Source organism: Sycon ciliatum, chromosome 3 (assembly GCF_964019385.1).
Source record: "Sycon ciliatum chromosome 3, ocSycCili1.1, whole genome shotgun sequence".
In the NCBI taxonomy this organism is placed as follows: domain Eukaryota; kingdom Metazoa; phylum Porifera; class Calcarea; order Leucosolenida; family Sycettidae; genus Sycon; species Sycon ciliatum.
Genome location: NC_088645.1, coordinates 34,387,641 through 34,404,794, shown reverse-complemented (window position 1 = coordinate 34,404,794; position 17,154 = coordinate 34,387,641). Strand labels below are relative to the sequence as shown.

Below are 17,154 nucleotides of genomic sequence, written 5' to 3'. Positions count from 1 at the left end.
TGACTGAGCATCTTCGTCACTCGAACTGGAGTCTGACGTAACCGGCTTCAAGAACACCCGCTTTTTTAGCTGGTGGTTTTCGCGAAGGGCCCTGTGTCGCTGATTTATGGAACGAGAAGACGGTAGGTACTGTTCCAGGTACCAAGCGCGGTCGAGGTTTGCCACCCTTTCCCTCCTTTTGTCTTCGTTTCAAAGCACGATCACTCACAACACGATAGTCACTTTCTTGGAAGTGTAGTCCGCAAACTTTTGTTGTTTTCGGCTTCACCTTGAAGTGCTTCCCTTCATCACGACGAATGGCATGTAGCCAAGCAGACTTCAAAGCACGATCGGTTGGAAAGTCATGGAACTTTGGTGAATTTGGTTTTCCATACTCAGATTTGCACAACGGAACACAACAGTAGCTACCAGTGACTCTAGGCTTGTCACCATAGTCTCCTGACAGAGAAGAATCGCTGCTGCCATCGGGATCCAGCCCAGTCGCCGCCATCACATACGGTACTACATGTACAATGTACAAAACTGAACTAAAGACACGAACAAGAAAAAAAGCACTGCACCAAACAATCAAAATAAATTTTTACAAACTCTTTCAAGTCTTTGGCAAGGAAGAGGTTGCGGGCAAAGACTTTTGCCCACAACTCGGCACTTTGCCACGGCACGCGATTACATCATGTCTCCCAAATATGGGATTACGCAATGAGCTTATGACGAATGGAATACTTGGGACAAATTCGATGCCCAGCCACTGTTCTCCTCGTCTTCGCAAAAATTGTAAAACAGACACCACCATGTAGATTCTACCATGGCCCGTTCGCGCTTTGTTATAATTATGTGGCATGTCGAGAGAACAAGTAAGTTGCCACGAACGAAAAGACACTCGAGAAAAAGCAAAACAGGGCCACAGAGCAGTCAGCAACAAAATGACTCCTCCGGTCGAAGGACACTCGGCTCTGAACAAAATGGCGAAATGCCACGAGTCACACCTGGTTTTCGAATTTCGCGCGCAGATTTTCGTGACGCACGCCTCAATTTCAAGACCTATTGTATTTGTGTATCGCTGCCTGAATGGCCTTGCTTGCTCTCTCCTACAAGAGCGCCTTACTCTTCGTGCTCACGGTGCTCACACTGCTGCCCTTACCCGTGGTCAGGTGTCTGCAGCGCTTGTTTTACCCCCTGCTAGCACGCTCTATGGTTTCAGTGGAATTTCTTACGTAGGCGCTGACTGGTGGAATGCACTGCCGCCTGCTTACCGCCTTTCTAATTCACCTGCTGAATATCGATGGTCCATCAAGACTTTCTTAGGGTTCCCTGTTAGAAGGCGATGACGCCTGTTGTCATGTTGGGAATTCCCTAGTAAAAATAAGAAAAATAAATAAATAAATACGGCAAGATGTAACAAAGGCCTACCATGCGACAAAACAGATAATACATCATCGGAATACCACTCACGACAACTAGCACTGCCTGGCAGGTGACACTTGATTGCCGAGGTTCTGTTTCCCTGACCCGACGACTTGGCCGTTGTCACCTCTGAGCCTGCCAATTGCCAGTCTCTCCCATCACGCCCTGCGTCCCTGCAATTCCGATTGCCTCGGTCGACATCGGTGTCCGTGTGGGAGCAAGCTCATTCCTAAAATATCCATCCCCGAAGTCGCAACCACTATTTCGTTCTGTTGCGCCCAGCGCGGGCTGGGGACTAGCTGGTTTGGAGGTGACAGCGTTGTGAATGACCCAGGGTCCTCTACGTCTGTTCTCACCGTCCAGGAGCGACACTGACACTGCTATCTGGTGTTCACGAGGTGTTTGTCGCGCTGGAAACGGAGCGCCTCTGTAAGTTTGTATCCCTTGTGAAGTTTGTGCCTGGAGAGCACTATAGGTGGTGCTCTTCAGGCACAATCTTCCTCAGTTGTGAGTCAGTCAAGTCAAGTCGGCGGAATAGCGCGAGCTCCAGTGTGGGAGAAAACTCATTCCTAAGAGTATAATTACCCGGTATGTAAAATGTAAATGGGTTCATATGCATTGACCGGCCATACATGTTCAGTATAAAGGGTGGAGGGGTAGGGGGCGAGGGGTAGCCCCTGGCACAAAATGACGCCAGAAAAAGTGTGCAGAATTCGGTATTTTCCTGGTGTGTGGATAAAGAAATGGAGCAGAATTCAAGGAAGTACCTGAAATAGGTGTTGTCTGTTTGCGCCAATTTCACTGTGGTTTTTGGAGCGGAATCTGTCAATTTTTCGAGCATTATCCACTAAGGCCACCCTTTGTTAATTCATTGTTTAACGTCCTTTTTTTCGCGAAAAGGTACGCGGGAGGGCGGAAAAAAAACAAAAGCCCATTCCAAAAACTGGAAACCCCAATCAAACATTTTGACCAGTAAAGCATGTGACATATAAAATAGTTCTGGGTCTAACGGCACTTGCAGGCATGGAACAACACTCTTTGATGGTACATTGGAGCACATGCCTGATGAATCCAACAAAACAGGTACATAGCATGGAGTTAGCATGTCATGAATTCATTACATCTGGATTTTTACAAGGGCACACACCGTACGATATTTAAAAGCCAACAAAAAAAAGAAAAAGAACACAAGACAAAGGCATGCCCGGGAGGCAAGATTATAAGTTTAAGGTCATGATCGGCACACTGTGAAACTACACAATCATGTATTTACAACTTCGCATATTATTGGTACTACTACTTTCTTGTTTTTTTTTCCGGTCGGAGGCAAAAAGGTACGCGGGCGCGGACGTTAAACAACGAAAAAAGAAAGGGTGGCCTAAGGGGCCGTCCGTAAATATCGATGTTTTTTAGAGACGATATTGGTGCGTCTGGGGGGAGGGGGTTTGAGCCATGTGCGTCTTTTCGAGCATCAGAAAAATATCGATGTAAATATCTGAAGTTTCGCCGATCCCTGCACGCGGACGTCTAAATGGCTATACAAGAAATGTGAAACCAGCTTCCGTTCGCGGAGCTAAAACTCGCCACACAAGAACAAAATCAAAAATTGGAAGCTGTACGCCCATGGCGAATTTCAAGAGCAAAAGAATGAGCTATTGATTGTGGAAATCGGCCGAACGATGCCTGCAGGAGACCTTTTTCAAGACGTAGAGGCAGTGCGAACAAACACGGACGAACTCCACAAGAGCTTCCAGTCTTCACTGTCTGAACAAGGATTTGAAAAAATTCAAGCCCGAGCGTAGCCGCTTTGGCTACACCAGTACACGGTGGCTGTGAGCACGGCACTGCAGCGCCAACCCGGTTCGCTCCCCCCAGGCGATGCAGCTATTGCGTGAGTGCGGCGGGATTTTCACGCCTACACCGGACCCTCAACATGACAACATCCTGGGCACTTCATGAGCATCCAAAAAATTAATATTGATTCCATGATCTAGATGTACATGTGCGTCTTCTGGGGGGAGGGAGGGGGGTCAAGGGAGAGAAGCACCAATATCGTCTCTAAAAAAACATCGATATTTACGGACGGCCCCTAAGGAGCAGTCCCTAATTAATATCGATCTTGTACACTAGAGAACAAGTTTCGTTTACGGGTGGGTGGGTCAACGGGATCTTCGTTTTGAAAAATGTTGATATTTGAGACATCATGGCCTTCTTGCTGTCAAGTCAATCTATTTTTCGTTCAGGGGGTTGGGTGGGCGGGGGAGGGTCGTAATAATTGGACCGCCTGCTCAAGGCTGCGCATGCGCTTTTCATATCATGTCCTTCGAAGCACTTTCCATGTGCCAACTGGATAAAAAACTTGGAAGTTCAAGAGATCAAACCGTACACATTTAATACACGTATTCAGCCTAGTTCATATTTGCCTGGGCGCGACGGGACGCGACGTAAGGATCGACGGGAAGCGATGGGACGGTCTGACGGCGTCCATTATGTACACCAGAAACGGGAACAAAACCGTACTACAGTACAGATCGGGAAACGACGGGAAGAGTTGAATCAGTTCAACTTTTCTTCTCGTAAGCGGGCGTAGACGGGGACGCAAGCTTACAAAACGGCTGCAACTCCAGTGTGAATAGGACACTGCGCCGTGCGCCAAATACTTCCGATTCGTACTTGGACAATTTTAGCATTTCGAACACTGCGCTTCCCATTATAATTCACAGGATGGCTAACACAACTTGAGTTGAATTTTAGCAACATAGGATCTTATTAATGTGTGCAAGCTCCACTGCGGCCACTTAATTAAATGGAAAACTTTACACACACCATCTGCAGTCCAAGTACTCTCTTCGCTGCAAATTACAATAATTCTCAACATTTTCGGCCAGGGGCCATAATCTGGATTGAGAAAGAGAGAGAGAGAGAGAGAGAGAGAGAGAGAGAGAGAGAGAGAGAGAGAGAGAGAGAGAGAGAGAGAGAGAGAGAGAGAAAGATAGAGAAAGAGAGAGAGAGAGAGAGAGAGAGAGAGAGAGAGAGAGAGAGAGAGAGAGAGAGAGAGAGAGAGAGAGAGAGAGAGAGAGAGAAAGAGAGAGAAAGAGAGAGAGAGAGAGAGAGAGAGAGAGAGAGAGAGAGAGAGAGAGAGAGAGAGAGAGAGAGAGAGAGAGAGAGAGAGAGAGAGAGAGAGAGAGAGAGAGAGAGAGAGAGAGAGAGAGAGAGAGAGAGAGAGAGAGAGAGAGAGAGAGAGAGAGAGAGAGAGAGAGAGAGAGAGAGAGAGAGAGAGAGAGAGAGAGAGAGAGAGAGAGAGAAAGAGAGAGAGAGCTCCATCCTGATGATGGCTCCCAGTGACCGAACATTTGATTGAGAATTATTTTAACTTGTAGCGAAGAGACCACTTGGATTGAAGATTGTGTCTGTAATGTTTTCCATATAAGATGTTATGTCACTTTTAGTATTATGGGATAGTTCAAGAGCGTGGCAGGAGAAATGTTTGTCATTTCCTCTGACTAGTCTTAGAATGCCACAGCATTCAGGGCTAATTGCTTGGTCTTCATGAAAAATAGCACATGTACTGTGAACTTGATTCTGTTTCATTAAAGGAGAATTTATTGATAAAAAGTCCAGAAAAACGAGAAATTAGATTCAAAAGTAACCCCGTCCTGGACACTCGCGCCATTTGACGTTGAACCTCGCAATGACTGCTGCTTGTCGTATCGTAACAGGATATTTAAGCTCGCCCAGCACTTACCCCAGCCGTCCCGACAGCGGCGACAGGCCCCGTACCGTCAGCTTTGCGTAGAATGTGAATCACGATCTATTGATCGAATACTACAATTAGACCAGCGCCTCGTGCGACGTGCATCTTTTGTGGGTTAGCACGTGACCTTCTGTTTTGTGGGTTATCACGTGACCTTCTGCTTTGTAGGTTATCACGTGACCTTCTGCAACACTGTATACTGTAAAACCGGAAAGTTTAACGAACAAAAAGTTTTAAAAAGGTTTTTGTAATTGTGGCATGATTACGTGCAGCAAGTTTAACGATGGCTACGTGGCCACCCATCTGTATGCGCATCTTTACACAGACATCTAGCGCTACAACGTTTTGTTCGAATGACAAAATAATAATTATTGGTCATTAAAACGCTAGACTTTGTGACTCGTTAGATTTTCCGGGTGTACAGTAAGACGTTTATTTCGGTGTAACTTTAATTTCGCTAATTTCCGTGGAGAAACCAGGCACATACACCTATAAGTCGCTAGAGTGTGCACTGTAAACATGTATGAAGGGTAGGCTGGTCACCTAATTCTACATCACACCACATTAAACCTGGCAGGTTCCCGACACCGAAGTTTCATAACACGTAAAACTACAGGTTGTGCAGGAACAAGTAGTTCAAGTACAGTACAGTGCTGGCAACTGAAATCCGACCCCCCCCCCCCTAGAGGTGCGCTAGCCGCGTTAGCGATTCGTACGAGACGCTAGGGGGGGGGGGGGTCGGATTTCAGTTGCCAGCACTGAACTTGGCCACTTAAGCACTCCCCCATACTCTAAACTGGTATGCGTATGCACCCTCAAGCCAGCAGAGGTGGCAGGTCCAACACTAACGTTACACCATCAACCACACCCACTCATGCACACACACCCACACACACACACACACACACACACACACACACGCACTCACGCGCACTCACGCACACACATGCACACACACACACCCACACACCCACCCACACACACCCACACACACACACACACACACACACACACACACACACACACACACACACACACACACACACACACACACACACACACTTGTACTTGTTGCACACTGCCAAAACTGGTCTTGGGTCTCCCCGGGAGAGGGAAGAGAGACTCAAAAGGAATCTTGGAAAGATGACTCAATTGACTATTGAACCGCCCAACGGCCGACACCCCCTGAAATCCCCAAACCTCTGGGTGGACTTGAAAATGATCCCACTTATGGGCTCACCACACCTCAGTAAGTGGGTGAGGACAAGGTGCAGAAAAAGGACTGACGACACACACACACACACACACACACACACACACACACACACACACACACACACACACACACACACACACACACACACACACAAACACACACACACACACACACAGTGCTACTCCGAGTTCAATGGCCGTCTTTATTCATAGCCATTCACGAGAGAATGAGAACAGAAAGTACATTCTGTGCACAGTAGGAAGTGCAAATCTACAGAGAGCGTAGCATAGTTAGAGGACAAAAACAAGATAATCTACAGAAAATAATTCACACACAAAATAATTCACACACAAAAGACACAACGGAGGTCTACAGATTTGGTTTTTGCTATATGCAATCATCAGGCGACTTATAGTACTCCACGTTATTGTGTCCATCCCTCTCCGCTGGCAGAATGAAGTTTTCCTCCTTGTACAACACATTTTAGGGATGCTTAGGGTGCAGCGAGGGGGAATTGAAAATTAGCATGGTAACCGGGAACAACAGCAGGCGCAGGCTCACCTAGAAAATGGAGGCACACGAGTGTACGCACACACATACGGCCACACACACGTATACACACACACACATGCCACACACGCACACATGAAACACGCAGTGCAAAGAATCAGCCAACAGCATGTCACATGCCCCTCATGTCATTGATGTAGAATTTGATTAGGGGTGTCATCGGGTAGTAGAGTGCTCATGCTAGCCGTAATTCGAGTGGGTATTCGGGTAGTAGTTGAAGTACTGCATTTTCAACTGTATAAGAAACATGGCTGCATGTCCACTGTACACTGTCTTTGCAGCGCAAGCGCCCACTCTCTGTACCCACTACTAATATGTCAAATTCCCGATAGCAATACCTGAACTCGTTACCCGACCAAACTCCTACCCGTTTCAACCCAACTTTGATTACTTGCAGTATCAGCCCGCATGTGTAGGCTGCTGCGCGAGGAGATAAAACGCTTTGAATAGAATGAAGGCTGCATGCATAACGTTGATCTTACGAGTATATCCGAAATTCAACAACGCGTTCTTTCTGATTGCTCCAGTCAGGTTCAAACTAGTGCCATGCAGACATAAAAAAGAGCTTGAAAATATAAGTATATCCCTTATCTTCTCTGGGTATGTTACTTTTACTGATGAATGAGGTTTCAAAGCATTTTAGTCGCATATCGTACAGGGATTCGGAAAAACGTTGTATGTCCACGCGCAGCAGCCTTCACATGCTGGCTGATACTGCTAGTTTTAAAAATCTTTAATGGCAATTTTCATTTGTTGAACGAGTTGGAAAGGGAAAGTCTGTAAAATAATTTACTGTAACCACCAGGACCCAAACCGGGGACCTTCGTTTGAGGCCAGCGATGCTCTTACCACTGAGCTATGGTGCAGTTTTCATCCAAGCAGAGACAGTTCAACATTTACAAAACTCACACCTCCTGTGACACTACACAGGCTGCTGCGAATTTCCGCTTTTCACAGTATAGGGGTTTGAAAAAGTTTCAAAGGGTCCCGACATGGAAACGAGGGTATACATAGAGTAGGATGCAGGGAACACTAACAATATGTTTGAATTAAGTGTGTGCCCTCATGATTCTTCAAGCCCTAAGAATTTGAGCAAAATTGGGCTGAAAACGGTGCGGGCATCTGGACTTTTCTTCAGCATAGTCCTGACCTACCATATTGCCAACCCTAATACTCACAACAAGTTTCATAACTTACGTTCACACTTAAAGCCAATATCCGAGTTGACACAGACTGGATATATGAAATTGCAAGTCTCTTCTACCGCCACGCAACGATTGATGCCTGAAAAACAAGGAAATGAGGAGAGGACAACAGTGTCGGTCGTTGAGCGGTTCAATAGCCGAGTCATCTTTCCAAGATTCGTTTTGAGTCTATCTCTCTTGTGCTGGGGAGACCCACGTGACCCGTTTTGGCAGTGAGCAACAAGTACAAGTACAACTAAGTGTGTGTGTGTGTGTGTGTGTGTGTCGGTGCATGCGCGCGTGCATTTGTGTGTGTGTGTGTGTGTGTGTGTGTGTGTGTGTGTGTGTGTGTGTCGATGCGTGCATGCGTGCGCGCGCGAGCGTGCGTGCATGTGTGTGTGTGTGAAAAAAATGGAAAATGAAAAAAAGGGATTCACTGGCCAGAAAAAGTCACTACCAGCTGTGTGGTGGACACCAGGCTACAAATAGTGGCGGTCAATTCATCAGCCTTGCAAGCTGTTGAATGGTGTAATCCCAGCACAAGTTGCTATGTCTAACGTAGCTGTTCACTATCATCGCTTCCGCGATGGGCAGGTCTGAGATCTGAGCATAGATCCCGCGAAAGGGATTTTGGTGTTTGACCATTTTGGTGGTGGGCCTGATCTACGCAACTCGCACCGGTTTAGGAGCTGCATCTGCGGATTGATCCTTGAGGGTGGTGGCGTACCTAGTGATGCGCAAATTTTGGTCTCCACCCGAGTCTCAAACAAAAAATGAATTATTTATATAATTATAACTCGGATGTTGAGCCAATAATAAATGTAGAAAGGAAGAGGACATATGGATACGAGTTAAGAGTAACTCTCCATCACTGTAACCAGATACTATATACAGTCAGAAAGTGCAACAACTAGACACGAAGCTGACAAAGTACTGATACATTTGACGTTCTGACACCTAGCTTCAACACATCTCCGTAGCGCAAACAGATAGCCTTCCAACTCGGAAGGTTCAAGGTTATAGTATATAGTATCTGGTTACAGTGATGGAGAGTTACTCTTAACTCATATCCATTATGTCCGCTTCCTTTCTACGAACTTAGAAGTTGCAGGGAGTGGTGCTTTCTTTCAGGTTTGCCAAGCGGAAGGTGCGACGTGCTCCTCGTGTGCTCCGGATGGCAGTCGTGAGTCAGTCAAGTGTCAAGTTCGGCAAGAAGCATGTGCTCCTCGTTGGAGAAACCAACTTCATTCCTTTCTACATTTATACAATTAATATAATTTGCCTCAAACTAGTGAAAATAATATAATTCATTTCCTCCGTGCTGCGCTGACGAGTCCACAAAGGACGAAACAGTTCTGTCCGCAGATTGAGTATAATTATTATATATATTTTGCTGCCTTTGCTGTTTGCATTACGCAGAGCTCACTGACTTGTCAGTTTGAGCACTCTGGCAAGGTAAGTTCGGGCCTGATTTAAATCTGGCTTTGGAAATTTTTTAGTTTCACTGCTATCAGGTTCGGCCTCATTTTCTCTGTACTGCGCTGAGGAGTTCACAAAGAACGAAACAGCATGCTGTGCGCAGATCGAGTATAACTGTTTACAAGTAATAGTGAGAGGTGGCAAGGAAGTGAAGGGCGAGGGGTGAAGGAAGTGTGAAAAGAAAAGGGGTGTCTCTGTCACACAACATGTAAATGTTCGGTCGCAGACTATGTATACTTGGAAGAGTAAGAGAGTAGATTAAGCCTGACCTTAACAAGCTAGCAAGTATACCCATGCCCAATGGAGCCCAATCAAGCCGTGCCCCTGGTGGAAACAGACTAAACCACTGACAGCAAAGAGCGGAGGAGGATACATGTACATGTATGCCTGTACTTCATACTGCCCGGGGTGGGTTACGTACAGTATTCAGGGTCAAATGAATGCATTATGGCGCGGCATAGAGCTAGTTCTGGTAATAATAACCCTCAACACTGTGTGAGAAAAGTGTGGAGAATTATTTGCGAGTTGTCCATGAGGTTGAAACTACGCAAGCCAAATGGTCAGTAGGTGTGAAGATCGTATTGCCGTCCCCAAGTTGCTGGTAGGTCCAAAGTTATTATTCACGAATTTGACTGTACACAGCGCAAGTGACAACAAGTCTCACATCCTACCTCTGCACTCGTAGCCCTTTGAAGTTGAGACGCATTTGTGGTTCTCGGGACACAGCTGCTCTCCAAGGCATCGATCAGGACTGATATCTGCCAGACAAGGACATCAGGGGGTACAAGCCAAGTCAATAATGAAGAGTGCTGCAGGCTGTGAAGTCTTGCACAACCAGCATGTGTGCCATCTACCAAAAAAGGCCAACTTAGCCACCTATGTATGTACGTATGTATATTTTCATTTGAATTCGCATGTACTCGCGGGCTACAAGCCCAATTACATGGAAGCGAATGTGATAATGAGGTTAATTATGAAACAGGCCTATTGTCTGCCTTTCTTGCCCCAAACATTGCTGCCCTGGCTGCATGCTATTCACATTCTGGTGGTCCTTCTGAACAGGCACCCTGCACATCTGACCACGTACGACTCTGCGCAGGGACATCCACCTCGCACCCATCTACATTTTCGAAGGCCAGCTGCCTTTGTGATCTCGGGAATCATTGCAATTGCATTCCATGCTGAACGGCAGCCAATGATTTACTTTAGTCATCGAAACTCACCTTTGATACAGACAAAGCCGCTTGCACTCACGGTCGAGTGGCGCAGTACGTTTACAGGTAAGTGTAGCTGAGGGTTCCTGAGAGCATACTTGGCGATTTTCCTGCCCTTGTTCAGCATCCAGATATCACTCATGCCACCGAAATTGAGCTTTACCTGGACACATGGGTGAAAAGAGAAGAACACAAAGAACAAGACATAGGGTTAAGGATGGAGCATGAACAGGAGCGAGAGTGGATAACACCACCCCCCCCCCCCCCCCACCTCCCCCCCCCCCCCCCCCCGTCTTAGTCTTGCCATACATGTATAGCATCGTAAAATGAAGAAAAAAAACCCAGAAAACTGCCCAACCAGCACCGAGTTCAATCTGAAGAGTTCAATAACATTTCAACTAACACACTCAGACAAAAACACACACAAGCACACACAGACACACACAAACACACGCAAACACACACAAATGCGCACAAATACACACAAACGCACACAAATACACATAAACACACATACACACACATACACACACATACACACACACACACACACACACACACACATGCACACACATACACACACACAGGTGCACTTACACACACAAGCACACACACACACACACGCATACGCGTGCATGCACACCCACCCACAAACACACACACACACACACAAACACACTATTACTTAAGTGACTACTACAACCACTACTATAGATAGCATGACTGCCCCATAGGGCCACGTCATTTTCCCCGTGACAGCGACCCAGAGTAAGGGTAAGAGAGTCAATGTTGGCGAGCCACACACACACACACACACACACACACACACACACACACACACACACACACACACACACACACATAAACACACACACACACACATGCACACACACACACACACACACACACACACACAAACACACACACACACACACACACACACACACACAAAATACTCACAGCGAATTGTGGGTGACCGATAAGACTTGGTAAATCCTTGTATCGCATCAGTTTCAAACCCTGGAGCTTGCACTGGGATCTAGCCACTGGAGAAGTGACACTGAGTTCGGTGATAGTTACACGGTATTCTCCTGCGGTGAAATTGTGTGCTGTTGAGGAGATACACCAAGGTCAATCAAACAGCAAGTCATGGCCACCAATCTCTTCCATTCATTTCGTATCATGTACCTGTCACTCCTTTCATTTTTCTCCTTTTTTCCTTTTTGGTATGTCCCCATGACGTCGCGACCTCAGGTCGGCTCGGCTGAGGGCAAAAAGCCTCACCATCACTGTCCTCCGACTATGCAATTTTTTGTCTTTGCCTTTGAGCTGTGATCATTGTAAAAAAAATTATATAAAAATAAACCTCTATTCTCACATTAGTCTCATTTTCAGAGCAAAACTAGAGTAGCCCCAGGCTTATGATGGAGGTGACAATTATTGTTAATCAAATATGCCATCACGGCTTTAAAAGTGCACACATTCAGTACGGAATTGCCACGGTACAAGCATCCATAGCACACTGGTCTAAGAACATCCTGTAAACTTACTGGGTGGAAATGGTGCTTGGTTTGAGCATCGCGGCAGACAAAGGTTAAATGGCTCACGGTCTGGAATGTTGACCTGGTCGTTACAGCTGTAGACCTCTGGCAAGCCTCTGCATCGGAGCACTTCGCTCCTGGTGTCCACAGCTGGAGCAGAGCTGGCCATCAGCGACTTGTAGTTGGCTAGTAATACACAGGCATCACAGCAGAGCAGAACACACGATTGCCGGGATTTGGCACCATGGGGAAGTGCAAGTGTGAAGAGTTTACATACAAAAAACCCCAAGCGTACAAAATTGGAAAATAGCGATTCTGCACTCAGCAGCAGCAGCAGCAAGAACTCGACCATCAGTTTCATGAAAACGTTCACGTCTCAGCAGAACTACCGGAACTTAGGACAATCCTTGGACATAAATGGGAAGATTTTATTTCCTAACGCTCTTCCACAGCAGCTGAAGAGACCAAGGCTCCAGTATACATGTTACGCAAACACGACCCGAAGAATCCCTTGAATCATTCCCTGCACCGTATAATAAACCATTTCTGCTCTATGTCCACACACAGATTATCACATGGAGTGTGCACTGGGAATTCCCCGTTCCAAGTTAGGCAACTTTCTCTGTAACATGGATGACATGCACACGATCTCAGCGTATTTTCTTGCGTGTGCCACGCCGTCGAGAACCTGATACCTGGACTCAAAACATGCGAAGCCATGGACTCTAACCCAAACACCTATTCTCTACATTATTTTGTCCATGTTTCACGTAGAACGGAGCCTTCCAATGACGTGGACTAAGCTTCTTAGAAATGGAAGAAAAAGAAAATAAATGAAAAGGACTCTTGACTGGAGAACAACGTACATGCTCCTATCCACATAAACTTGAAAAGAAGAAAACACTGATGGGGAATATCATCACAGAGAACAGCACAAAGCACAATCTGTATGTGGTTACAAATACAAGCCAGCATGTGCCACCCATTTTGCCAATGTAAACAATGTCAATGCAATTACGTCAGTGTGCTACCCCGATTAATTGTCTCGCTTTTGTGTCACTTCGTGACCACCACGGTTCTCAGTCGATAATGATGATACCAAGAAACAATTCGAATGTAGCTCATGAGTGAGATCAGCCATGGGGTTAATGCATGTGTGGGTAAATCAGAAACAGAAACAATAATTACATGTACACGTTCACTCCAGGATGCTGTTGTAGACACTATGGTTCTCTGTCGCGAGTGTTCGATTATCTGCACTCATCCACACCCTGCCGCCTAGTCTATTCACGCAAGAGGAAACCGATGGTTCTGAACTTGCACATGAGCGCTCACTTCACTCTTATTCCCCCCCCCCCCCCCGATTGTTTATTGAGATCCATATTGTGAATTGTCACTGCATAACACACAACACATAACACCTTTATTGATATCCAATACTCACTTGGAAGACAAACAAAACCAAATACTTGTTCATCATTCTGGGGAATAGTGAAGTCTTGAACGCCCAGGGCCGCATCAAACGCATACTGCCTGTCGTTGGCGTCGACGTTCCAAATAGGATTAGCCCTGTTGAGCACACAGCCGCGCTCCTCAGCGCTCAGAGTAGCCAGAAAGAGATGGTTGAGCAGAGTAGAGTTGGCGTTCAGGCAGCTCTGGCGTGCGCTGTCCAGTGTGACGCCATGGTCACCACTGAGATACGTGGAAGCACCGCACCTGAAGGTGCCTGCACGTGGCAAAAAAAAGCAAAGCGAACACGGAGACACGGAGACATGACTTGTAATGCAAAATATGCATGCTTCTGAGCATCAACAGGGTGCATACATTGCTGCTCAATGGAATCTGATCATGCGCCCCTCTCTAATTGAGCACTTGTTAATCCGGAACCCTTGCAAACCAGCACACTTTCTGACAATGCAGATTTTTAATTTCATTTTATACGCTTTAATCCGGTACTTTCATTTCTGGATCCACTAAGCGATTTTTGCAACAGATCGCTCAACCTGTACATACGATGCTTTTCGTAGTACAAACTTCGAACACTCAAAATTCACCCAAAAAGGTAGGATGCGGCTTACACTGCGATGATCAAATTAACGATGATAAAATTAATAGTTATGACGTCTGCATTTCTTGGCAAGGAATGGGTGTGTAGCTTACACTCCAAAAAAACTGTAACTCGATTATATAACCCCAACAGTAACACATCGCAGCCTGCAGCGGTGCATAGATATGCCAGCTTGATCAGTGCAAGATGTGTATGAACTAACTTATCAGGGCAAAGTCTTCACATGCTACAAACAGTTACGCACTGCATTAGTTAGACATGCATTCCGCAAAGTGCCTGGATTGACACAGAAAATTCCTGCGTATAACGCAAACATGAATGCTAATAGGTGGGCCAGGCAGGGTCATTTGATAATCCAGCACCCTTGTTTATCCAGCAGAAAATGCCGTTACTCAAGGTGCGAGATTAGAAAGAGACAATTGTAGTACCCTGTGCCACTGAGGGACAAAGTCACAGGAGTGATTGCAGCACTGGAAGAAACATATCCTATGTTTTCCTCCTAGCACCTCGTACCCAGATCTTCACAGGTAGGGAGTTTGGTTGTTTCATTTGCAGAAAAATCTGATTTCTAGTTTGGTTGTCCCTATTAGCGTATTCTTCAGTTTAATATAGACAGACATTACCTAAATAGACATTACACGGACAAACACTGCATAGACAGGCACGACATGTATACACATTTCATTGACAAACACTGCATAGACAGACATTAACAACTGTACATGTGCATACAAATGCATGTTCGTCCACCCTTGCACAACTGACGAAAACACACCTTATGTGTCAACATTCAAAGAGCCCCCTGTCGAACGAATTTTTTCACCGACCGTTCTTGTACTGTGCTGTGTGCAAAAGCGAAAAGGACTCACGTCTCTAATGGCTTTCCTTCTATCTACTCAACTTTATTGAGTCTTACTTACATAGCAACTCGGTCGTTTAACCGCTACTTAAGTTCTAAGTGACCGTATTTGGAGTGAATGGATCAGGAAAACTAACGGTCGCGAGACAGATAAAGCAATGATTCAGCTCAGTCGCCATCAGCAGTGCAGGTGGCAAGTCACGCATGCAGGCTAGTCTCGCGAGAGGCAGAGTCCTACCCTAGCGTAGCAGGATGGCATGCCTACGACAATCTTGTACTGTACTTACGCATGTCGATACTGGCAGTGTGGCATGACGGAAGAACCACAGCTAGGCCTAGGAGCAGCACCAGTGTCAATGCCGGTGGTGCCCTTACTCGGGATCCACACGATGCCATTCTTGATGATTATTCTTGTTTGGGAGAGAGGAGAGAAATGCGAAACTGGACAATGAACGGAAAGTGGTCTAACTGAAGCCGTGCGCCACTCTCGATGTTCTTTTATTGCCAACTGACTGCAGTTGTACGACTAGCACCTTTCTCTGTCCTTTTATGCATCGAAGGGGTCTCTTTAAGCCCCGCATTCTACGCGCGTTTTTTTTCTACGTGCGGCTCTCAAAAGGATGATCCGGCTCCCAAAAGGGTTTCTCTCTTTGGGTGTTTGTACCGACCAGTGCCTCCTAACTACTGCGTACTGTCTGTCTGCTCTGAAGACACCGTGCGCCGCGCACCAGTTTGGGATGCCTAGAAGTTGCAGATGTACGATGTGCTGAGCTACTTGCAGCCTGCAGCGCATCCTCTTTCGCGCGATGCTCCTTTCTGCGCCCATTTAGTGGCCGGTGGCCGTTTTTGGAGGTAGTCTAGGGATCCCAAAACACGTCCCCTGCTCAAGTAGCACTATAAATGCGTACAATGGCATCCAAAAACTGTCCATGTACTGATGCGTAGAATCAAGACGAAAGACAAGACGCAGTCGCACCACGAGCCTCCTCTCGATTTGGTTATTCCTCTCTTTCTTATTTAGCCGCTGACCGTACCGCTGGAACTCAGTTCCGGCATCGGTCCGCCTTGCTTCACCAAATCAATTTCGTATCGCAATCCCAGATTGGCTAGGGTGCCCCGTAAGGAGACCATAGGTCTGTGGGGACTGCCCTAGAGAGATATGAATAAATACTATCCTATACTATACTGACTACAAAAATTCCCATTACGCCTGCGCACCAGATCAAGAATACAAGATCTAGATGTGGCGCCTCTTCACTCCTTTTTCGGTCGCGTCGAGCGAGCTGTACTCCAGATTCCGAGAGGCGAGCTCACGCCCCTACATGGTTACTTCCCATTGTTGAACCCTCAAGACGAAAGAAGCACATGGATACGCCGAGTTGCCGAAATAATTAGATATGATTGTACTGATGAGTACCATGAGTATGAAGACAAAAGGCTAAAGCTCTACCAGGGAGACTTCAAAAGACCCTTTCTGCTCTGGCTCATACTGTACTTTATGGACCGGGCAAAAACGGAAATACGGAGCTGTTTTTGCCTCGTTGGTAGGATTTCTTTGGCCCCGACTTTACGGCTCCTTCTTCTTTATAAGCTGTCGACGGAGGCTCCCTTGATTTAGGCTGAAGCCTGTGCATGTGGATCATGGAGAATCCACACAATTATGCAAAGGAAAGAAGGCGACTATTATCATTATAATATTTCGAACATGGCAATCCTCACAGGCCTGGGGCCTTCTTACAGGGTACCCTACATGTACACACAACAGAGGCGAAAGGCTGTAACCATGACTATACATGACAGTACATGTATGTGAGTCGCATTTGCACATGTCTTAGGTTTTCAGAAAAAGTTCAATCCCCCAAGTA

At 46.3% G+C, this 17,154-nt stretch overlaps 1 protein-coding gene across 1 annotated transcript; it reads right to left on the bottom strand.

Annotated features, from left to right (window-relative positions):
• Positions 1–6,556: 6,556 nt before the first annotated feature.
• On the bottom strand, positions 6,557–15,774 carry LOC135812700 (uncharacterized). The gene is made up of 8 exons (XM_065325970.1): positions 15,577–15,774; positions 13,807–14,088; positions 12,372–12,548; positions 11,782–11,930; positions 10,831–10,984; positions 10,279–10,365; positions 8,142–8,228; positions 6,557–6,935 (listed from the first exon to the last, which is right to left on the bottom strand). The coding sequence occupies exons 1-8, from the start codon at positions 15,683–15,685 to the stop codon at positions 6,868–6,870; spliced, it is 1,113 nt and encodes a 370-aa protein (XP_065182042.1). The 5' UTR covers positions 15,686–15,774; the 3' UTR covers positions 6,557–6,867.
• Positions 15,775–17,154: the final 1,380 nt, after the last annotated feature.